Below are 27,745 nucleotides of genomic sequence, written 5' to 3'. Positions count from 1 at the left end.
TGCATGACTTTGTATGAGGCACTCACAAGATTTTTTGGTAATATGTTCATACTGTACTTTCTTGAAAAGAAAGAAGAAAGAATGTTAAGATTAAATAGAGACAAGGGGCATTGGAGGGTTTAAATCTAGAATCAGAGGCTAGGCTTTATAAATGGATATTGGTGGCCGATGCATCTGAAACCTTCTCTAGATTCATGTAGTACATTTTCTTGATAGATTTGTAATAAGTACTTGATGATATTACAACTTTTATCGAGTCATATGAGTGATGTGAGAGTTGTGGAGATATGATGCATATATGGATTAAAAATCAGTCTATTAGCAAATCAGGGTTTAGAGACAAGAATCAGCAGAAGATAGATTCTGAACAAAAGAGTGGCTTCAACACAAGCGCACACGTTCGACCTTCCTAAAGTTATGAATGGTTTAATGCTATGGAAACCTAGCAAAATCTCATGATGAACCAAATCTTTCCCCCAGTCTGCAACATCCACTATGGCACTTGCATATATAGTAGCTAGCTTCACCAGTAACTCAAAGAAGAGGGTTTTTGTGCCAACAACCTAAAGGTGTACATGAAAACATCAACGTTCCATCATCTAAAGGGCAGCATAACCTTTCCTAATGTAGCTCATATGCCTAAGAGAAAATATTTGAGCCAAAGAGCCAAATGCCAATTTACTCTATAAAATGCAAATCGGAACTTTTCGTCTGTCTCTTATGAAGATCACACACGCATTCAAGGTTGTGTCTTCATGGGCTGAAATACTGGCCGAGTCTACAATTCATGGCCTTTTACCCTTTTGTGATCATGTGCAAGCTAGGGCTGACAAGGCTGACTCTTCACAGGAATGTTAGGTGATCATTGTCTTGACACTTTCTTGTTCATTTCCAACCCTTATTCTTTCTATTTCCTACTAGAGTGTTGGCAATCTTCCCATGAAGAACTAGCTGTGTTTTAAATGTTATGTTCATAAGTTTACACTTGGGCTCCTGTTTCTCGAGCATACAATCCTTTTGAGAAGAACCATAATCCAACGTGGCAAGGAATGCTGCTGTTGGCCCTCGAATTAAGGCCAACAAGAAGCTTACAAACACAGGAGCGAGCATGGTACCTGTGGGTGGTGACGTCGAAGCATCTCAATGGTTAACTCTCGTGGCGAGCGGTCACGAGCGGTGCGACCTTTGTTAGCTTTTGAATAGCCAGCATTGGTAGCGGGAAGCAGTGACCCCGTGCTTGAAGCAAACAACTAAGGGCAGGGGACCAATGGCGAGCAGCGGTACAGCGAGCCGAGCTTGCCGAATTAAGAAGGCGTTTTTGCAGTAGTTCAGAAAGGCTTTGTAACAGGGAGCAGAGAGAGAGAGACGACTGTAGAGTTCAAGCTCTCCCTCTCACATGGCTTGCTAGGATAGAAGTTGTCTATAAAGTGAACAATTCAAGCGGAGGTGTCTTTGTTGTATCAGAGTTTTTTAACACAAGAGTGATTGTACTTCCAAACTCTATTGTCACTATGCATATTTGTCTGTCTGTCGTCATTAACATGGTTTACCCGTCATCACACGCTTTCCCCTGCAATAGCAAACCCCGACCTCAGAGTGTTTAGTTGGCATCTACATTTTAACACCATCGAGCATTCACATCGACAGTTGTTCTAAAGATTGCAAGAGCAAGCGTCTTCATTCCAGCACTGCACAGTTGGGTTCACGTACCGGGGGCATTAGACACCGATCACATGTGAGTTAGCCGTCAGGGGTGAGCAAACTAAAACGTCAACATTTGGTGATCTTGTTGGGGAAGAATCAATTGAATTTGCGAGTTGGCCTGCTGCTGGTTAGGGGAATTGAGTGGATTGAGTTTAGCAAGCCTAGAATTGAGTGCACAATCATTGGGAGGTCTATGTTGACTAGCGACGAGCTCAAGCAATTACTGGGTGTTGTGAATTACTACAAAAAGTTTCTCAAAGTAACTACAGACAAGTGGCGCAGTCTGGTGTTGTGTTTGAAGACTGGAGTGTGGACTTCTAAAAGCATCCGCACAATCAATCGCTTAATCCATGACTTAGCCAATGTCTAACACGCTTGGAAAGAACACACAGATATGCGGCCAGGCGTGAAGAGTTTCTGAATCAAAGGAATTAGCTAAATCCAACCATACGAGCTGGTGCAATTTCAGAGCGAAAGTTGGATTACCGAAGGAGGTTGGCAAAAGCATCGACTATCCAACAGGAGCGAAGAGCACGTTTTTCAAAGCTCTTCTCAACCATCAAAGACTGTGAGCATGGATCCATCTAAGAAGGATGAGCATGGAGCTACTCTGATAACCTTCAATGGCAAAAATTTCGCATCATGGCAATGGGCCACACATTTGCTTTCATGCAACAAGGATTGAAGCGTGGCACAGAAAAGAAGCCAAAAGAATGTTCTCATGACACTGACAAGATACCTCTCTGGGAGAAGAAAGATGAGAAAGCAATAATTTCATCATCTTGACGTAAAAGCAACCGCAGCTGAGAACTAGCACACTCTAGAGACCCTCTTTGGTGTTCTTATGAAGCATTCAAAGTCTAATCTAAAACAAGATTTATTTGACCTTTAGATGGATGAATCGGAGACACTACGAGTATTTCTAAATCGCATGCAAGCACTCCTCCGACAGCATAGTGATCTTGGAGCATGGGTCGAGGACGAAGACAAGAAGGCGATCTTATTGAGAAGTCTACCGAGCAATATGGAGAAATAGTTCGTATACTACGTCTTGATGATGACTCGGATTTTCTCAACTGTGTAGGGATGGTGATGATTGAAGAAAAGCGTAATAATAGTCCATTGTTTGACAACAGAGCGTATGCTGCAACTGACAAGAAGAAGAAGACTGCACGTGAAACTAGAAGATGCAATTACTGTGGGAAACAGGGACACTTGGAGAAATTCTGCTACACGAAACAACGAGACAAGCAGTTGAAGACGACCAAGGACAAGGCACTAGCAGTGGAAGAAGAACACAAGAAGGAGACATCGATGCTGGTTGAGGTGGATCGCCTTGATGATCAGGATTTTGCTTTTTGAAGTCATGCTCTTTGTGAGCAATCTTACTTGGCTCTTTGTGAGCAATCGGTGATGAGCTCTTTGTGAGCACTGAACATTCAAGTTCTTTGTGAGCTGTGAGTTGCTCTTTGTGAGCGTATTTGGTTAGAGCTCTTTGTGAGCATTAGTTTTGTTTTTTGTGCCCCTCCCTATTTTGGCTGAGGGAGGGATTGTTAGCAAGCCATCCTCATGGGTGACTTAGGTTAGAGAGTGGTCATAAAATCTGAAAGCTCATTGGTTGAAATGAAGTGTTTAGTAGTTTATTGGTCCATGCATGGGAGTCTGGAGACCACGTGGACAGTTTTGCATGGAATGAAATTGTTAGAAAGAAGTCGAGAAGGGTCGCCCTACTCCAGAAGCCGGGTTAAGACAGCTTCCAGGGAGAAAGACAACTCAAAATGTGAATATAACCACTCAATGACCAAGTTTCAGTTACACAACATCATCCGAACCATTAAAAAATACAAGGGACTTTTTGAAACTGCATCGCTAGCACAATTGCATGCTTGGACAAAGAGCAAGTTCTACATAAGTAAAATCTTCAACGAGCCAACTCATACGCGTACACCACAACATAATGCTTGGATGTCAACCTCCCTACACTATCACAGAAATTTTATCTCATAAGGGGGGATAAGGAAGAAGTAAAACACGTACGTCACAAGAATAAATGGTATTAGCAGCTTCCAAAGTAAGAGAGCTGCCATGACATACGGCTGCAGGCACAAAAGCAGCCACTTCAACACGTGTCTGAACATCTTTAAATAGAAATTTATATATATTCAGCTAAGGACAAAAGGATTTGAGCATTAGAAGAACTAATCACATACGCTGAAGATTGTGATAAACCTATACACTGAGGAAATCTCAAAACTTGCAACGCTTGCCACATTTCCAGTCCCAAAGAAAGCTACATTAATGAGCACAATCTGCACATTCCAAGGCATTAAGTCAACTCAAATGACTCCATTTGGCCAAGGTCTGTCTTTTACAAGCAGGTGTCAAAATAAAGATAGTCATACAGCTTCTTTGACTAAATCGTTTTACGACACATACTTATGAATGCACAGAGGAAGAAGAGAATTTAAGCAATCTCAGGAAGCATAAATGATTAAACATACATTTCAGGATAGGCAAAGTAACACTATCCATTTTGCATTCAGTACACATCATTTTTTTAATTTAACAAAAAAAGTGCACATGAATTCCAGAAACTCACTAATCAACAACTAGAATTCAAAGAAAAAACCAAAACAGGAAAGCTAACAAACTTCTTGACTGCATGGGATCCCAGAAGTTGCCAGAACTCATGCTTTACACATTCAAGAGCAAAACATGTAAATGCGTTAAATTTATAATTAACAAGTGGAAAACCTGAAGGAACTCTTCGCCTCTGCTAAGAAGCCCTCAGTGGATGATGTCAAAGGCACATTACAGAAATGAGGTACAAGGACGTGCCTAATGACACTCTCCAAACTCTGTGACACAGACTACTGTTTATAACCCAATAATTAGCAATCTTTACTCGTTCAATAGGAAAACATAAAAATATAACTTATGATTGTGATGTGGAAACTGGAAGAAACCCTCACCTCTACAAATAAACCTCAGTGCATGACGTCAAAGGCACATTACAGACTTAAGCTACAAGGACGTGCCAAATGACACTCTCCAAACTTTTGTAACACAGACTATTGTTCTTAACCCAATAACCAGCAATCCTTACTGAAGCTTGATCAACGGGCCATTAGTCTGCCAACAGTAACCAATTTAGCCATTTAGACTGTCATCGCCTTCCCCATCTCAACTTTTGTTACTTGAGAGCATGTGGTTGCTCCTACAAATACTACTATCTTCATCACCAGTCAGTGGTGGCTACAAGCATCTCTTTGTCATGAGTGACTATAGGAGTTACCGTCTCAACTTTTGGTTTTTGCCCAGTTCCATTCATAATATGTCAGTCAAGAGTGGCCATAAGAATCTTCACTGTCATGGGTTTCAATTGTGTAACCTTTTATGTGAGTAGGAAGCGAGAAATTGAAGGCAAAATAAAGATGAAATTTTGAGTTGACATCTTGTAAAAGAACAACTAGCATTAGCATAATAAAAGGACACTTTTACAACTATAGAAATCGGAATAACTTGCAAAGATTGTTGGAGAATACAAGGTCATGGATCCACTACCACATAAGGTCCAAATACTATGCCAAGCAAAGAGAGCTTGCTTCCTACAGCCAACTCGCTGCAGCAGAAGACTTCCCCAAGGTTACACAGCTTAAAGCAACAAGTCACTCTGTGTGTGGTCTACTGTAAACCTAACCCTAACCAGACTGGTCCTCTTGCCTTATATAAGGGTGGTTTGGTGCTTCATTTGTGCTGGTCTTGCCCCCAGCCCATTGGCCCACTGCAAGAGCTCATGCATGGCGTAACACCAGTCCCATACAAAGCCCTCTTCCAGAGCATAATACCAGCCAGTGTTGCTGGTCTGGGTTAGCCATGCGGTTGCCCTATGCTCCACATGTGGCCGCCAGCTTGCTACCCATATGGTAGCACCATTCCATTCCCCTTCTTCCAAACTCATGCTGCTTGTCATCCTCCCCTATGTCCTCCTCATGTGGGGGTTCATAAGTGGGGAGGTGACCCCTCCATTCCAACAAAGGTGTTAGGTGCTTAAGTGGGAGGTGGAGTGGCCACGCTCGTTGAACCTTTAGAAGCCAAAGAAACCTCTAGGCCTCAAAGTCTACAAGTCACTTTGCATTAAATATTAGCATTCCATAGGTCTTTCACAAACTGCATAAAACCTGAGCTGGTATCTGTACCTGCTACAATGTAGCTACTACAATCTCCTGCTCAAAATCTTTTCTAAAATCCACAAAGAAACAGTACACTTTTCGAGACCCTATTGTAATCAGTCATGGGCTTCAGTTGAAAATGTGACACAAGAGTACGTGGACATGGGCTTCAGTTGAAAATGTGACACATGAGTACGTGGAGAGAGAGACAGAGAGAGAGAGAGAGAGTTCCGTCTATGGAAGGCCAAAAAATCATATGAAACCAAAGCAACTGAAATCAACTTGAGACTACAACCGATAGGTGGCGTATGTGAGGTAGAATGTTCTCGATGGTATGAGTGTGACGGATAATCTAAAACACAGATAGGTATGGTCAGTGTGTCACGGGGGCGTGAAATTCTAAGTACTTTAATGTACTACAAGACCGTGACAACTTTGGTTTTAAAAGTCCAAGCATGGGCTTAATAATGATTAATTAAACGCGGCATGGTGCCTAGCACATACGCGTAATTAATCCCTAGACCCAAAGGCATTCCAAGAAATTAAAAGAGTGGTTGTTGGGAAATGATGACGTGGCATTTTTAATGGGCCCCCTAGAGGGCCGTGTACCTTCAGTGGTCCCCCTAGAGTTCCAGGTGGCTCTAGTGCCTTCTACATGCTCCTTTGCCATTCCTGGACCTTCCTGTGTTGGGATATCTCAAGGTGTATGCCCCAGGCACACCTTGGGTTCTATGTGTGTGAGCTAGAGGCACAGTTAGGTGCCCATAAGATGCCACATAGTCTGATTGAGAGATTCTAGGAGCTGATTGAAGAGATGATTGTGGAGCTTGGTGGCTCATGTAGAGGTGCCTACATATGGACCTCACCCTTCTTCGTTTGATAAGCATTCTCTTGTTTTGTGTTCAGCTCCATGCTTTCCTTTCACTTCTCCAACATGGTATCAGAGCACTATGATCCTCCTTGAGCCCATTTATGCCATGTCATCATCTTCTTTCCCACCTCCACCTTCGTCTCCATTTTGCCCCTTTCTACCCAACCACTTGGAGGGCTGAATTCGCCTCCTACAGGCGACCTCTTCTAGAGTCCTTCTGGTTGGGGAAACCCTTTGTATAGACGACCTTCCACATGCAAGGAACTAGAGAATGATCGTTGTTGCTGGTCGCCATTCCCCGAATTCTGTCAAAGCTCTCTTTCGTGTATTCTCCTTCTCTGCTCCACCTCTTTCTAATTCCTTTTACGGAAAGCTTTCCTATACTTTGGACTATCTTGTATCCAAGTTTGTGCAGCAATGGTTGTATATTCGAGGAGAACAGAGCCAAAAACCAGTCAACATTGACCACGTTCCAGCCAGCAATGCCGCGCAACATTACGCCTGACCTCTGCACTAAAGATTCGCCCATATGTGAGCTTTCATTTGAGCTAGAAAGCCCTCTTTTCTTTGCTTTGAAGAGGGAGATCCAAGCCGTCCAAGATCAGGCCTCTGTTTTGGACAGCTTTGACAGTATTATGAATTTGGCGCTACATTAGATGCTACTTTGGCATTTCTGATATTTTAAAGTGTTGAATAGCATCAGCATAATTGTGGCTACAACTTTCTTTTAGGTTTCTATACTTGGATTTGCTCGGAATACTTTCATTTAGCCACCTCTATGAAGCATGCAAGTTGAAGTATCATTTCCACTATGATTTTTATTATGGAATTTGGTTACAACTCTTTTCTACACCAAATGCTTATACTTTGAAGCTTTTCAGTTTTTCTAGCCTTGTAAGAGAGTAGACACTGCCCATTTTGGGTTAGACCCTCTCATGGCTACCTTCTTGCATATTGATAAGTTCAATGGTAAAGTCTTTCACACATGGCAGATGAAAACTAAGTTTGCATTGATGAGGGAAAACCTCTGGGGGCTTGTCAAACCTACTTCAACTTCTTCTTCAACAGCCTCTAATGCTGGAGAATCCTCAGCTCCTACACGCCCGGCACGAGATCCTACTAAAGAGGAGAAAGCCTATGGCATTATTGCTCTTGGCTTAGGAGATGACTATATTCATCACATTTCTGATATGGAGTCTCCTTCTGAAGCTTGGCAAAAGCTTGATATTCTTTTTGGTGCTAGCTCTCACATCTCAAAATTATCACCTAAGATTGCTTTCTTTAAATTGAAGATGGCTAATGGCACTCCCTTGGCTGCCCATGTCAATCACATGCGGAGTCTCATGACTCAACTTGCTTCTATCAACTTTCCAATCACTACAGATGATCCAATGGCAGTATTGCTCAAAAGTATGCCTGAAAATTATAATCATGTTGTCACCACATTGAAAAATCTTCCTAATCCTACTCTTGAAGGTCTTATTATTGCCCTTTAAGAAGAAGAAAGGCACAAGGAACTCCGTAGAGGCAATGACACAGCCTATGCCATAAAAACTCAAATGGGCAAGTTTCCACCTTGCAAACATTGTGGGAAGACCAATCACCTCTCAAACGATTGCTTCAAGATCAATCCTTGCAAATATTGTGGCAAAAGTTTTGTAAGGCAAAAAAGAAAGCAACTACAAAACTAGAAACTGCCAATTTACTTTCGTTGATGTGCTTCCACAAGTCGAGGCCTCCTATGATGATTATGCTTTTTGAACCAGCTCCACATATGCTCCATATCTCTCTTTTGTATTGAGTCAAGGTACTCTGCCTAGATAGTCCTCCAAAATAAATGGAATAAACTATTGTGTTCTTTGTAAACACCTCTGGTCACCATATGATGTAGGCCATGTGTATGTGTTTAGCTCCATGGTACCTCCTGCAGACAGTGTGTGCATGTACATGCAGGGGAGATAACCATTGGGGGGATCTTATGTATCCCTTTGTTTGACTTCACACCCTTGGGAACCCTTGCTAGCATGAGATCCTAGCCATAGAGTTATCCTTGACCACCATGAGATGGCTTGAGACACTATGTGACTAGATGTATCCTTGACATTTTTTTTTTCACAAAAAGAAGGGCTAATTATATTACTTCGAGACAAGGAATACAAGAGACTCAACAGCAATGCTGGAGCACAGGGATAACTCCCACCTGCGAAACTACAAGCCACACAGGGCTAAGCATAAAACTGTTACAAAATGCTGTCAAAACAAAAGCCCTAGTCTGGGTCTTCTGAAAACCAGTAAACCACGAAACCAAAAAAGCTACGGATCCCTGATGAAGTGAATCCTGGAAGTACTAGAAAGTCTTCGAGACAGTGAACCATCAACTGATATGACTCCTCTGAGTCAACATCGAGCAATCGAGGCCGACCAATAATCCCTAATGAAGTGAATCCTGGAGATACTCGTAATCCAAGCATGTATGGATCCCTCCTCCGCTGAGCTCCCGACCATCGTGCCCGCCCGAGGGTGCCAATAGGAAGAGACCTGCCAGCATGGGCAACCACCACCTGACGGGGGGCGAGTCCGCACTCCAGTAGCCCGCTCCACGCACCTGCAGGCCTCAACCCACATGGGGAGCCTCCTGGTCGACAAGAAGAAGTAGAGCCAAAGGAGAAGGGATCCCTGAGGAAAGAGTCAAGGGCCGCCGCCCTGTGGAAAAAGGATCTTCGAGAAAAACTCTGAGTCTTGAGAAGCTTGGAGACCCAAGCAAGGAGGCCACCAGCCGACGCGACCCCTCTGGGTCGTTGTCCAAGGGCCAGGTCTTTCCAACTCCAGTGCACCACTCGCGACCAGGAGATGCTGATGGGACGAGGGCAGCACAACCACCACCACGGGGAGGCACGAACTGGACGGCTGGGGGATGGCCATGGCCGATGTCGCCAGGGCAAAGCTGCGAGGAGAACTCCAACTCCGGAAGAGCAGGAGAGTGCAGGGCAAACCTCCTCCCGCCAAAGAAATGCCACCGGGAAGGGAGAGACGCTTCCTGAAAGATGAACCTGCTGCTGCTGTGAAGGTGCAAATGTGGAGGACCGCCAGGGCAAGGGAGACGGCTGAAGCCGAAGATACTCCCCTCCGAAGAAGTGCAAGGCCCCATGCCACAAGTGGCTCGACACCTCCAAATGCCCGAACACCCCCAACCCAAACGCTTTCTACTCCACGGAGAGGGAGAAGGGTGCAAAAGACCAGCCTGGAAGACCACACTGCCACGGGAAGGAAGCCACCAACAAGCAGGCCAAGGCTGGGGATGCGCCATCCAGGAGAGGCTCAAGGCTGAACCGGAGCAGGGGGGGCAGCCAGTCAGCAAGCGGGAGCACTCAGCCAGCGGAGGGGGCTTGCAGCAAGGCGAGCAAGGCGGCGACCAAGGTGCGAGGGGAGGGCGCGGGGAGAGAAGGGTGGGAGTGGCAGGGCGGAGCCTAGGCAGCGCGAGGGACGGGGGCAGCAGCGGGCGGGGTGAAGGTCGCGTTCATGTATCCTTGACATAGCCTGAGGCATTCTCCTGAGGGGGGGTTTGTTGGGATACCTCAAGGTGTATGCCCCAGGTACACCTTGGGTTCTATGTGTGTGTGCTAGAGGCACAGTTAGGTGCCCATAAGCACTGTTAGGTGGTGGTAGATGCAACATAGGCTGATTGAGAGATTCTAGGAGCTGATTGAAGAGATGATTGTGGAGCTTGGTTGCTCATGTAGAGGTGCCTACATATGGATCTCACCCTTCTTCATTTGATAAGCATTCTCTTGTTTTGTGTTCACCTCCATGCTTTCCTTTCACTTCTCCAACATCCTGGGCCTTCTAAACTTCACATGTGTGGTTTTTTCTCTCATCTTCTCCCTTTGTTGAGATTTTGGACTGGTTTTTCAGCCTTCTTCAGCTGAATTCTGTTTTTCTTCATAACTCCTCACCTGTTTGGATTCCTCAACTTCTGTTTGGCCCGATGGCTTCCCCTCTGCCCCTCTTCGTAGTGATATGCTTTTCCCTCCGTGCATTTGGTAGAACGGGCAGAGTTGAGCACTTCTTTTCCTGGTCGAATTTGCAAAAGTGGCTTTTTCAGGACCTTTTTGCTTCTACCGCCTCCTGGGCCTCTCCTCTTGCAAAGCTACAGCTTTCTGTTGAATTTCGAGTGGTCCCACGCGCTGGTTGACTGGTTTTTCTCAGTTTTGGAAGACTTTCCGAATATGAAACTTCTCCAAAACCTTGTCAATGCATTCCTCTATGAAGCACGCTTCTTTTGAGCCCAAGAACTCCCATTTCTTCGCGACAAAAGTGCTTCTTTTCGCATTTTTCAATGGAATTCTTGCTGGTCGGCTGTTGTAAATGCTCTTTCTTCATGCCTTTGCACTCCTCTTTGGCTGAGAATGCAATTGGGCATTGGCTACTATGTCCTCTTGGCGATAGAGGACTTGGTTCGAGTTTTCAGGGCTTAGTCAGTTGTGATTTTGCTGCTGCAATTTCTTTTCGCCATAAGCTATTGATTGGCCTCGTGTGCCGCCTCTTTCTTGGCTCACAGGTGACCATGCAGTGCTACATGAGTCATTCTTTGGTTGGGTACTTTGCTGATTTTATTTTGGAGCTTTGAAAATCTTTGTGAATACCATCTAGAAACCACTCAAAGAGAGTGCAGCTGGGGTGCAGTGTGATTGCATCTAGACAGCCAATGGAATTGCACTCGGAAAAGAGAATGCCTTTGGGTTGAGCCTATGGGTTAAGTGCACTTATGTGATGGTGTTCTATGCTTGAAAGCCTTGCGAAGGCTTAGTGAATTGGGGCTGCGTGCTCAGTTGCAGGGAAGGTCTCCCAGATGCAACTTGTAATCATTTCACTGTGAGATATAAAGAAATACCGAAAGGGGTGCCACGGTGTTTGGGGCCAATCAAGTGCACTTGTCTATGTTTGTTGAGCAGGGGCATTCTAGCCTCCATCCCTTTTTCAGTGGTTTTGTTTGTGAACAAATGGGTAAATGCCAAATGGTGATCATGCAATGGTTAATGGTTGTGATATATGCTTTGTGAGCTGTAAATAAGTGCTGAAGTGATTAAAGGTTTAGTTCCACTGGCCTCTGAGTGATTAGAGGCCGGTTTCACAGTGTGTGGGGATGGAGAAGTCTATGATGTGAGAGGCAAAGGCAGACCCCACTATACTGTGGACCCTCCTCCATGTGAGAAGTATGTGGGCCCACGAACGGATGTCCACCACTCCTGACCATTGTAGATGATCAGATCATGCACCTTTCCCATGTCTATGAAAGTATGCCCATATAATGTGACTCGGGATCATTGATCTGCAGAAACTTAAGAGATACCTGCCTCATCTAGATCAACATCGGGCAACAGAATCGAGTTGTACTGAAAATCAAATAACGGTATCCGGCGGTTAGCCGTCATGGTATTGAAACTTCCAAGTAAAAACTTCCCTTAGCTCGAGAAGTCCATGATATCTGAAATATGGAGATACCTTTCCCTTCTCTCAGAGCTCCCTGGCGAAGTGTGATGTCTCTAGTGGGACCTTGTAGGCACTTATCGAAGAGACTTCCTTCATGATCGTGTGTACCAATGCTAAATGTGCCTTGGAGTCATACTCTTCACTTTCCTTAATCTCCTCTTGGAAGGCATCCTCTCAAGCAACACCCCAATAGATAGAACTCGTGGGACGCTCGGGCTTCCGTAGCCCTAAACTATCTCCCTTGTGTATAAACCAGATCTTCATGTTCACCTTCAAGTGGGCATAGTTTGCGACGCCAAGCTTGTCCTCCTTGCTCATACAAGGGATCCCCGTGGAACTACTTCAAACTCCACACATCCCTTCGGATGATGTAAAAAACAACCCTAAGAACGGAGGACGCCGAGATTAAGGTGTGGGACAGAGAGGAAAAACTGCCCTAATGACGGCTTCAACAAGTTGGCGATCAGGCTGTCATGCTGCCCCTCTCTACTAGATGTCGACCCCAAGAGGCTGCCTTGCTACCGGTGCTCCAAGCTTCCTTGCTCACAGCTGACCAACCCCTTATGCTGTCCATGCTGAGTGTTGACTGCACCAAACAGCCGCCTCCTATTCTGCCTCAGATCGCCTTATAGTGGCTCATCAATCGCCAATCCGAGCTTTCGAAGTGCAGCCACGTCTTCGACGTCCTTAGTTCTATGCTCCCCAAGTCCAGGAATGGCCTTTGAAGAGTCGTCTGAACCTTCAGCCTTAAATTGCTTTTAGCAGGCCCTGCAAATATTGATCAGCATTTTGATTGCCTCCACATCTTCAAGTACCAACGCCCTCACTGCATCAGCTCCTCGTGCTCTCCCTTCATCCCTCATTGACCATGAAACCTGATACCATGTTGGAGTGGGGTGTGTGTAGAAAGAGAGAATCTTGTCGAACCGAACCAGCACTAAGACTTTCCTATGCAAAATTTCCATGTCGCTTCGCCTTCGTTTCCCTAACTCTCCTTTTGGGAAACATTTTTGGCTTTTTGGCAGACTCCCTGCAACCCTGGTCCATTACTCTTTATTTTTGAACTGGGTCAGATATTGGGCTTTTTGGACCATATGGCAGGATCACAACATGCGATATTTTGGGAATCCGTTCTTGCAATCTTATGAATATTTCAGACTCTCCCTACGGCAATCTATCTATGATGCTTGCCATCAAGGAGATCTTCCTCAGTCATGCCTGGAAATAGTTTTTCTTTGCTTTTGATTTCCTGTTGAGGCTCTCTGCTTTTTTGAGACCCTCATGTAAATTTTGCTGATAATATAATCATGGATTTACCAAAAAAAAAAAAAAAAAGTGTGTGTAGAAAGAGAGACAGAAGTAGGCGATAGCAACTGTATAAATCCAGGAATACAACCAGCCTTGAGGAAACATGTATGGATGGATGCTCCAAGTGGCTGCCCACAATAGAGGAGAACCCTTTATATAAGGCAGTAGATAGGCGTACCCAAGGGGCTACAGTAGCCAACCAGGGCAGTCCACTGACCCACGGTCAGATCACTTGACCTGACCCAGGTCCACCAACTTGGGTGATCCGACCAAGGTTACACAGCCAGGTCTACCTGTCCAAGGTCTGCTAAACCAAGCGACCTGTTTGGCCGCCCTAATCTGGCCATGTCCATTGGGAATTTCAACTCGGGCTCAGCGACCCTAAGTGGATCAGTAAACCAACTCCTGTCTGGGCAGACACACCCACAAATAAGCCCTCTGTCAATATGAGATGCCAAACTTTAATACCATTATGGCACAAGATTTTCCCTTATTTTATGAGACACCCAATGAAAATGCTACAAAGTTCATGGGAACAGTTGGAAATCACATGCTTAATCAAGAATCGGCACGATCCCACATTCATGTTGTGGATTTTCACTTATTGTTTGCAGGATGAAGCTAGGAAGTGGTTTCGTGCTTTTGACATTTCTCAACAAGCCAATGATCCAACAGAATCGGTGACTTTCGAGCAGGCTAGAGTTGCCTCTTTGCAGCACTTTTGGAAGGTGGAAGATCCTAAAGGTCATGGGATGAGATTCAAACTTTTGTACAAAGACGATCCTAAAGGTCATGGGATGAGATTCAAACTTTTGTGCAAAGAGGGTCTCTCGACTCTTATGTGCAGCTGCCAGCAGTTCAGCTAGTTGTGGGATCAATGGTGTATAGCATTGGGGGATGAGCAGCCCCCTTTTGTGCTCAAAAAAGAGAGGTTCATTGTAGGGCTGGTAGGGCGTCTTCGAATGAAGGTACAATTAAATCCAATAGCAGCTTTTCGAGAAGTAATTGAGCTTGCCAATTTAAAAAAAGGAAGATGGTTCGTATGGGGCAGTTGCGCAAGAAGATGCAAGAAGTACCCAATGAGAAGAAGCCGCCTACAATCAACACTCCAGCTCTACATGTACTTGTGAGAAGTGTCAAGGATGATAGTCTTCGCAAAGAGATCCATGAAGTGGTAGATATGTTCAAGAACCTTAGCCTCAATCTTTTGGGGGGGACACGATTCAGACATCCATACCAAAATCAAGAACATGCCATGCAGATGCAAGGTGAAGGGCAAGGCTCATTTCAGGGTGCAGGTATAGGTCCAAGGAGAGGAGCTTGTCCAAGGCGATGTGAACTTTATCAAGTTTCAATAGTGGAGAATGGGGTCATACTAGTTCCGATTGTGACAAGCCACTTTGAAGAGGTGGGGATATGTGCCCATTGCCAAACAATCTAACCAATGGGACTATGATTTCGGAAGAGAGGTCAAAGATAAGCCTAGTTCGGGCAGGGATGACGTGGAATGTTGGTTTCAGAAAAGGCGGAGGAAGAAGAGGGTTATGTGAGGCAATTGCAAACTAAAGAGAAGATAAGTGTGGAGGAAATGGAGACTTTTATGGAGCCAAATGAAGACAAGCTTTGTATATCTGATTCCAACGATGAGAGTTCCAATGAGAGTGATGTTGAGATAGATAATGATGCCTATACATGTCATATGGATGTCTCTGTGTATTAAAACATGGGTTCTGATCTTGAAGTGGACAAGTCCTTGACCAAGGAGAACATTCCAAGAGACTTCTTCGAGCATCTTGATGAAGAAGAGGAAATCTCCCCCATAAAAGGGCTACCAAAAGAGGACATGCAACAAAGTGAGGAGGGTTCATGGTTTGAGTTCCTGCATTGATAGAAGAAGATGAGGTATAGCACATGCAAGATGTTCAAGAGCACAACAATCGTCAAAAGAATGGTATCAAAAAGAATGAAGCAAATGTTGCTAATGAATAGGGAACCTTGATGTTGTTGGAGTTAAGAAAGAGGAGGGTACAGATGTCTCTCCAGTGCATACACATAACGATGAGTATCACTCGTTCCAGTTCAGTCTAGCTATAGAACATGAGAGTTCTTTGTGGCAAAAGGAAAACTTCATCCTCCTACTGATGCAATGCCTTGTTGATTTATACACGATAGTGTAGGTGAGAATGTTACTTTTGAGATTTTAACGTGAGTCGTTATCATATCCAAGGCACAGAAGGCTTGTTTGTGGTACTCTTCTGCGAAGGGCATAGCGCATGACAACTTATGGCTCCTTTATGAAGGCAAGAGCTGAAGGCAAAAGTATGTTAAGGAATGCAAGCAGGCCTTTGACCCGGGAGAGTCCAGTTCTCTTTCAAGCTCAAACCATCATCAATTCACTTGACCCTCAACGACAACAGGAAGACAAAGACGTGTGCTGCTGGACATGATGTCCTAGCAACTGGGGGAAGGGAAAAATATGAGCCTATTTTTGGATCCTGAGAAACCACTGTAAATACTGTACATGTTGTATATATGTACATGTTGTATATATCACACATAGGAGCACCGGTATGTAGGTGTAACAGGGAGATAGCCTAACTCCCTCTATGTTCTGCTCACTACTATTTGAACTCATGGAATAATGCACTCAAAACACAAGTGTAACTGTGGAGTGACTGTGAGAATCCGAGGGAAGAAATACAATGGGCCTCCAAAGAGGGAAATAATAACTGAAACAATGTCTAGCCCAGAGGGCTGAATACAACTGTAAAGAACTGAAGGGCTAAGAATTGTATGAAGGGGATGAACCCTCACTACAAAGGGAATGGAAGTACTTTATGGAGGGGCTAAACCCTCACCGTTGAACTGAGTGCTCATGGAGGAAAGGGACTGCTCTGATGCAGGACCCTAATGGTTGCTGCTGAACCGGGTATGTAGATGGAATTTGTAGATGCCTGGGGGCAGATCTGCAGCTGACTATCCTGGGCCTGAACTGCTGCTGATCCCTCTGGAGGCTGCTGAGGACTGAAGCCCAAACTGCCCTGGAAGTGGATGATGAATGAAGGCCAAGGGGGCTGCCTTTTATAGGCCCCCTTGGGCTCTAAATCTGGTCGACCAGGCTGTAAAAGCCACCAACCAGCAACCTGCAACAACTGACTGGCCCTGCTGCTACTGTAATACCCAACTGCCACGTGCCGCTGCTGATATGGCATGCTGATGTGGTGCCTGAAGGCTGATGTGGCACTGTCGTACTGTCCCAGCTGATGTGGCATTGCCGTGCTGTGCCTGTGCCAGTCCACGTGGCTGCTGCGCAGTCTGCTGACATGGCTGCCTGCATGGCAGCCTACATGGCTGCTGCTGATGTGGCTGCCTGCGTGGCAGCCTATGTGGCAGCTATCATGTCCATGGGCTGTGGATGTTCGACTTTCAGCTGAAGGGGATGTCATGGGTTAGGATATGAAGGGGGCATCCCAATATTCTGAAGGAGGTGGCTAATTGTGGTACGCCTGGCTTATGAATCCTGAGCTGAATACCTGGCTCATGAATCCTGATCTGAAGGAACTGAATCCCAAGGTCTTCTGCTGACTTTTGGTAAGGATACTTGTTGTGGTGTAATGATCCAGGCAGATGCTCGATGCGATTCTCCTCTGTGCGTATCAGTCCATAGGGACAAAGGAGGATTCTTCGTGAGGGAGACACCCTAGTCCTATAGTACTATGTCCTACTTGGTCTTGACTTAAGCCCTCTGAACTACTGAAACCAAAGGTCAAGGAAAAACACCTCTAAGCCAAGAAATGAACTTGGACCCATGGCATGGGATCTTAACATCCAAGCCTTGGTTCTCATAATCAGAGTGGCCGAAGAGACCTCCATGTTGCTCTCTAGCTGCTGCCCTGGAAATGCGCCATTCAAGGCAATGGAATACCTCTAACCACCAATATGGCCATAAATTTGAAAAATGTTGGGAAACTGACGAGGCTCCCCCTCCTGCTGATCTTCAAGCTCCTCGATAACCACTGAGGTTGTCCCCGTAGGAGTTGAAGCTATGGCGGATAAACCACTTGACGTGGCTCCTTCTACTCGAAGCTTCTAGTAGTGCAGGCAATCTTCTTTCTTGTGACACAGCACATGACAATGGAAGCATCAGTTGTCTTTGGCATAGGTTGCTCCTATCATTTGCATCTAAGTACCCGCCATAGCCATTGCTATCCTTCGTCATCCAGCTCTTCTTCTACTGCCCATTCCCACCAACACCTGGCGTGAAATCCTAAGACGTCTTACTGTTGACCTACTTGGATCCTTGACCCTTGTGCATGAGCTCGAAATTCTAAGCAAGCTCGTATGCACTCTCATAATCATGTGGCCTAAAACTACAAACATACCACTCGATGTATGAACGTAGCCCACGCAGAAACTTGCTCAGCTTCTGGTTTTTCTCCAGTTGCAATTGTATAAACACTTGAGTGACTTGTTGACATAATGATTCACCATCTCGGTGTCCCCCTCGTGCATCTCACTATCCAAGTAGTGAGATGGCACGAACCATGCTCTAATATCTTTCACGAACTCCATCCACCCATAAACTCCTCGTTTGCATCATAGTGGTCCTTTTGTCACTTAAGTCACCAGCTGACCACCTTGCCTGTGAGGTGCATTGATGCTAGAATGCACCGCTCGTTGTCATTCATAACCACAATTGAAAAATAACTTCCAAACTAATCGAGCTATGAAGTCAACACTAGAGGCTCTTGCTTACCATCATACCGAATAAGTTGAGCTTTCTAGGAAAAGAATTTTTGACGGGCTGCTACACTATCTCCCTTCCTCTCCATGTGGTCAGAGTAGAGAAATGAGTTGCTGCCAGTTCCAGTCTTCCTTCTCTTCTGGAGTTGTACACTCTCTAAGCTCCCTGTGGCCTCCTAAGCCTCGCGATCTCAAAGGCTCTTCCTTCTCTTCTCAAGCAGTACGCTCTCTAAGCTCCATGTGGCCTCCTAAGCCTCGCAAACTCGGAGTTCCTTGGCTTCCCGAGCCTCACGATTGTGTTCTCCTTTCGCCCTCTGATACCAATGTAACAGGGAGAGAGCCTAACTCACTCTCTCTCTTGCTCACTACTATCTGAACTAATAGAATAATGCACTCAAAACACAAGTTGAACTATGGGTGATTGTGAGAATCTGAGGGAGAAAATACAATGGGCCTCCAAAGAGGGAAACAATAACTGAAATAATGTCACGCCCAGAGGACTAAATACAACTATAAAGAACTTAAGGGATAATAATTGTATGGAGAAGATGAACCCTCACTACAAAAGAGGAATGGAAGTAGTGTATGAAGGGGCTAAACCCTCACCGCTGAACCAAGATGACACAGATGATTGACACCCGAGTGGATTGACACAGATGACATGCCGATCACAGAGTGGACTTGGTGGGGAGCGTTCTCAGGGACGGGGATTCCGTTACAAATTATTGCCCTGCAGGATGCACATGAGGATACCCTAGTCTTTGATGTTCAGTCGGGAGGCAGACTTACCAAATCTTCTCATGATATTCTTTTGGAGGTTGCCTTTCAGCCTGTAAGGATTGCAAGTTTCATGGAGTGGGGCAAGGACTCACAATGGTATCTTGACTCCGATCCTCTTCTCCTTGCGCTAGGGTCTTGGAGAATCTGGTTATATGTGGTTCCCCTAATAGGTTCTTGCAATGGGACCTTAATGAGGGGCATAAAGATAAGAGCTTCCCCAAAGGGCAACTTTGATCACAAAGGGCAGTGTATCTGTCTCTACTATCTTACAAAACTGAAAATATAGCCAACTTAAAGGATTGCCTTTGTCCACAAACAAAACTCAAAGCATAAAACTTCACTGCATAGCATCATGGAACCATTCAAGACAAGGGAGGCTAGAATGCCCCTACTCAGAAGAATAGAGAGTGACACCGGTTGGCCCCAACACTTGGCACCCCTTGCGGTATTTTTTTAAACTAGTTAGCTGAAAATACAAAGGGACTCCCTTCAAGAGCTCACCCGTAGGTGCAACCCAGTACAACGCCAACCCGTGGTTGTGCTAGTGACCAACTCCCAGTGCTATTACTTTGGCTTCTTTCACAAAACATGCATATTCACAAGTAGACCAATCTGACAGCATGCTAGGAAATGCATTACCCATTTCCAAGCCATTACCGAGCTCAAGGCCAACCACTGCACCCCCAGGAAGAGAGTATCACAACCAGTGCCCCAATCCTCTCCCACGCCAACGACAGGGCTTCCAACCTAGAAGGAACTCAGTAAGAATAGCTGTAGCAAAGAGTAGAAAGGGAAGATGAGAATTCAGCCAACAGAAAGAGCCTGTTTCAGCCCGAAAAAGCTCCAGAGGTAAGATGATAAGCAGACAGCAAACTCCAATAGGAGGAAGCTGCCTATGAGTGTCTTCCAGCACCAGAAAAGATCAGAGGAGAGCGCGTTGAGCAAGCTGTAGCAAATCAGCCATGAATGTGTCCATTGCTTGTACCAAGCAGGAGCAGGAAGAGAGGCACGCATGAATATGGCTTCAAATGCAGAAAAGAACTTATGTCGCGAAGAAAGTCGAGAAAAGCTTCAAAAGTGGCCCAGAATGAAGGCGTCCAGTTCCAAGAAGCATGCCAGCAACAGAGGGCACCAAGGGGAGGAGAACTGTCGCGAAGAAAGCTTGAAATTCCACTTCAGCCAGCAAGAGGAGAGCTGCAGAAAATCGGCCATCTAGAGAATGAAGCTGCCCCTGGTAGGGGTGAAGTCTCAAATCAGCATGGAAAGCCAAGGAAGGGCTCCAAGGCCTTCCACGGGCTTCCAGGGGTGACACAAGGCAAGCAGACAGCCCACATGCAGACACATGTACAAAATAAGGCGTGGGATTTTTAATGCCCCTAGGAGGTCAGAGGGCACACCGTGACCCTAATGCAAAGGAAACAAAGACCCTAGTTTGTAGGATGTCTAGGGGGTCACTTTTTAAAGAATGATCCCACTGAACCAAACCAATGACCTTAGAAATTGAAACCACTCTAATAGCACCAAGAGTTGCACTTATTGCACATGAAATCATAGGTACCTTTTGGGCATTAACTAAGGCCCCTAGCCTGGTACCTAGGCTAAATTCTGTGACAGTTAGTTTAGACATTTCACCATCACCACCACGTCCCCGTGACATACCCCCCTCTTGAAGACACATCTACAAAATAAGGCGTGGGATTTTTAATGCCCCTAGGAGGTTAGAGGGCGCACCATGACCCTAATGCAAAGGAACCAATGACCCTAGTTTGTAGGATCTCTAAGGGGTCAGTTTTCAAAGAATGACCCCACTGAACCAAACCAATGACCTTAGAAATTGAAACCACTCTAATAGCGTCAGGAGTTGCACTTATTGCACATGAAATCATAGGTACCTTTTGGGCATTAACTAAGGCCCCTAGCCTGGTACCCTAGGCTAGATTTTGTGACAGCTAGTTTAGACATTTCACCATCACCACCACATCCCCGTGACATACCCCCCTCTTGAAACAGCAAACTATCATGTTTGTTGTCCCAAGATTACAGCAAATAGAAAAGGGTGTCACAATAGGCATAAACAGCCCATAATCAATAGTAGTACATCACATGAAGTACCAATAAATACAATGTACATACAGTAGGACTGCAGATCCATCCGTATGGCAGTGTATCAACCAACTGGAGTGTCATGATCACTCATCATAGAAGTCTCACAGCAGAAACACTGTCAGCATCAGTGCCTCGGGTGAAACCGCAGTGTCACCAAGCGACATCTAGATATCCTGTGAGCCTGTCTGCACTGTGGGTGCGGAGGTGCTACCCCTCCCCTAGCATCCGGTAATGCCCCAGAAGTGTGCTATGCTGAACTGGCATGAGTGACTACCGCAGTAGGCTCGAGACCAAATGCCTCAAGGTAGCGTTGTAAAATCTGAGGTGAATCTGCCAATTCACTCTCTTCCATCCAAATCGCATCGTTCGCAGGATAATTCTTGCACTTCACTCGATAGCGTCTGGCAACTCCACCATTAACTTCCAGATCTTTATGTGCCACAATCTGCTCAGGAATCAAGACCTCATCTTGCTCATCAACTTCAGGTTGCTCTTTAGCTGGCATATCCTGTGGCACTTCTCCATGAAAAGGCTTCAACAAGCTAACATGGAAAGCATTGTGGATGGTCCACTGCTCAGGTAACTTCAACCTGTAAGCTACCTCGTTGATCTTCTCAAGAACTTGAAAGGGGCCGTAGTACCTCATATTCAGCTTGATGTACAGCTTTACCTTCCCTTTCTTGTTCCTGAGGCGTACCTTAAGAAAACACAGCAACACCCAATCACCTTCTGTGAAGACCAAGTTCCTGCGATGCTTATCTGCAGCTATTTTATGCTTGTCCTGGCTGCGTTGGAGGGCATACTTAACCTTTTCATAGACTGCCCGCAAGTCCTCCACATACTCATCTGCCACAAAAATCTTCTCCTTTGTATGCAAGATATGAGGAACCTTTCTCGCTCCTTCCACTATTTCAAACGGTGCCTTGCTCGTGGAAGAGTGCACTGTATTGTTGTATGCATACTCAATCAATGGCAAGTACTTTTCCCACTTTGCTTTGTGCTCAGGCACATAACAACGGAGCCAATCCAAAGCTGTAGAATTTGCCTCTTCTGATTGACCATCAAACTGTGGATGATAAGAAGAAGAAAACAGCAATGAGGTACCCATGTCTTCAAACAAACCTCTCCAAAACATGCTGGTCATCCGTGGATCTCTATCACTCACGATAGACTCATGCATCCCATGATACTTGAAAACAGATTTTAAGAACTCCTTTGCCATCTGCTCGAAAGTAATATTCTTCCTTACTGGAATGAAGTGAGCCATCTTGCTGAATCTGCAAATTATGGTCCAAATGCCATCATGACCAGAAGGAGTGCAAGGGAGATCAAAAACAAAATCCATGGCGATACTCTGCCATGGTCTATCTGGTATAGGCAAAGGCTGAAGTAAACCGGGCTGTTTCTGCTTGTCATACTTCACCTTTTGACAAGTGATGCATGTCCTGACATAAGTTTCAACATCCTTCCATAGAGAAGGCCAATAAAAGTAGTGCTCTACTGCTTTGATTGTAGCCTCAATACCCCGATGCCCTACATACGGCAGGGCATGACTTTCAGTGAGCACCTTATGCCTCAATGGCTGTGTTACACACAGCTTTCCATGCATCATCATAAATCCCTCTTTAAGTGTGTAATGATCATGCCTATTGCCCTCCATAAGCTGATCATAAATACGCGCAAAAGCATAATCTATAGCATACTGCTCCTTCATGGCATCAAGCTCATTGTGATAAGCAATAGTAACTGCAGATACCTGTGGTTTCTTGGACATAGCTTCCGTACGTGGCCTTCTGGAAAGTGCATCAGCCACTACATTTTTCTTTCCAGCCACATGTACAATCTGAAAATGAAAGATGGAAAGGAAGTTTGCCCATCTCATGTGCTTTTCTGACAACTTTCTCTGAGTGAGAAAGTATCGCAGCAATTGATTATCAGATTGCACATAAAAATCAGCACCTAAAAGATAGTGCTTCCACACAGTAAGAGCATGAATTACAGCTACCAACTCTTGCTCATATACATTCATGTTGTGTTCAGCATCTCGGAGCAGCCTGCTCTCATATGCAACCACTCTGCCTTCCTGCATAAGGACTCCACCAACACTATTACCGCTTGCATCACATTGAAGAACAAAAGGCTTTCGCAAGTCTGGCAAAATGATGACAGGATCTGCGCATAGCTTTTCTTTCAGCTCATTAAATGTTGCAATTTCTTTCTTCCCCCAACAGAAAGGCGCTGCCTTCTTTTGCAAAGCATGTAAGGGGGAAGCTATCTCAGCAAAATAGCAAATGAAGCGCCTGTAGTATGAACATAAGCGAAGAAAACTACGGACTTCGTACACACTTCGCCGTACTGCATTCCGTACCTATGCCGCCATACAGACATACACTCAGCCCCCATACTTGAACCACCGTACATCTACGCACCTGCGTTCCGTACAGCCACCGCACAGCTCCATACCTGCGCCACCGTACAACCGTACACTGTACCTACATCCGTGCATTGTACTTGCATCCGTACATTGTACCAGATCCGTACGATTGTACATACACCATACACTGAACTTGCTCCGTACATTAGTACAACTGCACCATACATGTTCCGTACAAAACAATTGTCTGTACAGCTCGTACTTGTCTCGAGTGTCCCATACAAGTTTGGCACGTGTGAAGTCTTTTGCAGGACATTGGCAAATTTGGGGCTTTCAATACCTTTCATCTCCTCTAGTTGCAACTTCTTGCAAGAACACTAGAGATTCGAGATTTGGTCTGCAATTTCTTTTTGATTGCAGTACATTGAGTCACATTTGCAAGACATTGAGTCAGAGTTTCAGACATTGAGTCACTTCTGTAGGACATTGAGTCAAATTATCATACATTGGGTCAGATTTGCAAACATCTCAGCAAAATTTGGGGCCTTTCTGCATTTGCCCTCTTTTTGGCCTATCTACCCTCATTAAATTTGGGGCTTTTGCCACATTTGCTGTTTTTGCAGTGAACATTGCCTGCCACAGTCACATTTGGGTCAAATCTGCATTTGCCCTTTGTTTTGGGTTGGAAATTTGCAAATATTAGAAACAGGATTCTGCTGAGGAGTGTAAGGAGTAGTGCATGAGTGAATAATGCCCCGTGAAGACAGAAATGCATCAAACTCCTTTGACATATACTCTCCCCCCCTATCTGTGTTGAGGGTGACAAGCTTACATCCTGATTCATTCTCAACCATATTCAACCATCTCTGAAAGCATAAGAAAACTTCAGATTTGGCCTTTAAAGGATATACCCAGCGATATCTGGTGAAATCATCAATGAGAGTCATGAAATACTTATTACCCCCAATGGCATTTGTCCTCATTGGGCCACAGACATCACTGTGTACTAGCTGCAATTTCCTTTGTGAGAGTTTTGGACAATTCTTTTGAAAAGGAAATTGATGCATCTTACCCAAAAGACAACCCTCACACACATTTTTGGAAACTGTGTGAGTCTGAGGTACATCATTTGCCATCTGCTTTGAATGTAGCTTTGCAAGAGCTCTATAATTGAGATGGCCCATTCTCTCATGCCAAAGATGAGTTTCAGCAAGCTGTGAATCTGAAATAGCCAATGCTTCAATAGAAAGTGCAGCTGGATGATGATCAAGGTGATAAAGCCCCTTTTGGAAAGTGCCAGTGAGAACTATGGCATTGTCATCACGAAGATCATAAACTAGACATCTGTAGCCATCAAAAATTACTCTAAAACCTGAAGTAGCCATTGCTGAAATTGAAATCAAGTTGACTTTAATGCCAGGCACAAAAAGGACATTTGTTAGAGTGACAGGATGGCTTGAAATGGATGTGAGCTGCACATTTCCAACTCCGTTTACAGCATATGAAGCATTATTAGCACACGTAACAGTCCCTCCTCAAGGTGCATCAGCTAAAGAGTGAAACAACTGTTTGCGAGATGTGACATGCTTGGAAGCACCACTATCAAAGTACCAGGACTAAGCATCATTAGCAAAAAGAGTGCATCAGCTTTGGAGGGATCAAATGAGCAATGGACAGCCCATGCCCAATCATCCTAAAGAGCATGTGCATGTGAAGCATCTTCTGGCTCATGGGATTCAATAGCATGAGAGGCATTAACTGTCAATCCTGCTTTCTTTTTCTCTGAAGCAATGCGCTTCCTGCATTCTGAAATGTCATGTCCAGGCTTGCGACAATAGTTGCATCTTTTCTTCTTTGTTTTATCTGCTGTATTTTTAGATGCATGGGAGGAATTGCAGCTGCTATGCGCAGATTTTGGCTTGCCCATAGGCTTGGAAGCCTAGCCTCTTCCTGTCTGCTGTGAAGCAAATGCATGATCAAGAATAATGGCTTGTCTATTAGCTCTACTTTGCTCTTCCTGCAAAAGCAAAGTAACTAGCTGATCAAAAGAATAGTGGTCTGGATTACCCATAGCCACTAATCGAAGGGTTGTAGCAAACCCTTGATATGTATCTGGCAGTCCATTCACTGTGGTACTGACAAGCTGTGAATTTGGCACCACCTCATCAATGTTGGCAAGCCGTTCCATGAGATCCTTGACCTTTGTTAGGTATGCATCCATAGACTCACCTTCATTCATACTAATTTCCTGTAATTGCCTTCTCAAATATGCAACAGGAGCTTCATTGCGAATCTGATAGAGAGAAGCCAATTTATCCCAAGCATCCTTTGCTGTCCTGCAAGACCGGATGTGTGGAATAATGATTCTCTTGCATGATAAGGCAATGCATGAATGTGCATTTGCATCTCTTGCATCCCATCTTGACTGTTCTTGAGTTGGAAGAGCAGCGGCAGGAGTGCTAGAGGAAGAGGCATCAGGAGGAGTACCCCTTGCAGAAGGACCAGCAGTAGAGGCAACCACTGTAGCATTGGCTGGCCTCAGATCAGCCCCAGAAACAATATTCCACAAATGCTTTGCAACAAAAATATGTTTCATGAGATAAGACCAAATCGGATAGTTGGTGCCATCCAACTTATCATCTTCACGAAGAACTCCAAATAAATCTTGATTGTTCCCAGCCATAGCAAATGTGATACCCTGAAAAAGACCTGAAAACCCAAAAGCCTCAAGGCTATCACTGCAAAAATCTGGCTGTCCAAAAATGACAGCAAATATCTGCAAATTTCTGACCCAAATCAAAGGGCAAATGCAGATCTAACCCAAATGTGACTGTGACAGGCAATGTTCACTGCAAAAACAGCAAATTTGGCAAAAACCCCAAATTTATTGAGGGCAAATAGGCCAAAAAGAGGGAAAATGCAGAAAAGCCCCAAATTTTGCTGAAATTTTTGCAAATGTGACCCAATGTATGCAAATCTTACTCAATGTCCTGCAAATGTAACTTAATATCCTGCAATCTGGCCCAATGTACTGCAATCTAAACAAGAAATTGCAGACCAAATCCCAAAACTTTAATATTCTTGCAAGAAATTGCAACCAAAGGAGGTGAAAAGAACTGAAAGCCCCAAATTTGCCAATGTGCTGCAAAAGCCCCAAATTGCACAAGTTGTTGACAGCTGATCTGCAGGTGAAACCGTACGGAAGAACGTACAGAGCATATGAACCTGTACAGTGCAAGTACACTTGTATGGAGTCTTCGAGAGAAGTACTAGCTGTACGGACAGCTCAAGTACCAAATCAAGTACACCATACGATGTACGATGTACGGATGTGCGATCGTACGGAAGAGGTGCTGTGTACGCTCTACGGAGCAATACGTGGCTGTCCAATGTACGGTGGCTGTACGGTGTACGATGCAAGTACGTGGATGTGCGATGTACGGTAGCACAGGTATGCAACTGGTATGGCGGCGGGATTCAGGATCTGTACGTGATCCGTACGGAAGTCCGTACAGTCGTACTAATTGTACGGATGGAGCGCAGGTCGATCTGAGATCTGTATGAGGTTGTGAAAGCTGGGCGCCTGGATCTGCAGCACAAAAAATGGCAACTAATGGCCACAGGTGCTGTAGGAGACCTCGAAAAAGCTACAGCAGGGCCTAGAATTAGTCGCCTCTGCTGGAAAGCAGCAATAAGGTTAGTTATGGCGACAAAAAAGGCTCTGGAAGCCTTAGACAAAAGTTGAAGATCCTCGAACAGGCTGGAGATGTGACGACCAGCAGAGCAACAGACTCCCAATGAGCAATGGAGGATTCGGGCGTTGAGGAGAGCTGGAAGACAAAAGCAATACCTGCTCTGATACCACTGAAGGGACGATCGCAAAAGAGAGAGAGAGTGCAAGTAGCAAAGAGTCGTTCGATAGTTCAGCTCACGTCAAACTTAGATAATGAAAAAAATCTAAGTACAAGGTACTTGTACCTAGACCTAGGGCTAAGTGTCCTAGGTGTCACATAGGACTAAGTGTCCTATGTGGCCTAAAAGGCACTAACACTACAAGTGCCTACACTTATGCCTACAAGGCACCTACCATGGCCTACAGGGCACCACTAGAACCACCAAAAGATGGCCTACAACAAGACAGAGATATACTAATGCGACTAACCAGAGAGCGACAAGAGGCGATGCCATTGGTCACCG

General features: G+C 45.0%; 1 protein-coding gene across 2 annotated transcripts in view; it reads right to left on the bottom strand.

The window, feature by feature from the left end:
• The window catches only part of LOC147889290 (sulfatase and phosphatidylinositolglycan class N domain-containing protein), a 148,214-nt gene that overhangs the window by 1,422 nt on the left and 119,047 nt on the right, over positions 1-27,745 (bottom strand). For both annotated transcript variants that reach the window (XM_087391810.1, XM_087391809.1), the window contains 2 exons: positions 3,915-4,013; positions 3,742-3,800 (listed from right to left, as the gene is read on the bottom strand). In XM_087391810.1, the coding sequence (XP_087247936.1) occupies positions 3,742-3,800; positions 3,915-4,013 (158 nt within the window). The remainder of the gene's footprint in view (positions 1-3,741; positions 3,801-3,914; positions 4,014-27,745) is intronic.

This window comes from Dipteris shenzhenensis, chromosome 20 (genome assembly GCF_047967505.1).
Source record: "Dipteris shenzhenensis isolate YYH24624 ecotype China chromosome 20, Dip_SZ_1.0, whole genome shotgun sequence".
Taxonomy (NCBI): Eukaryota; Viridiplantae; Streptophyta; class Polypodiopsida; order Gleicheniales; family Dipteridaceae; genus Dipteris; species Dipteris shenzhenensis.
Note: the sequence above shows the minus strand (reverse complement) of the source record. Positions and strands in the feature narration are given on the sequence as shown.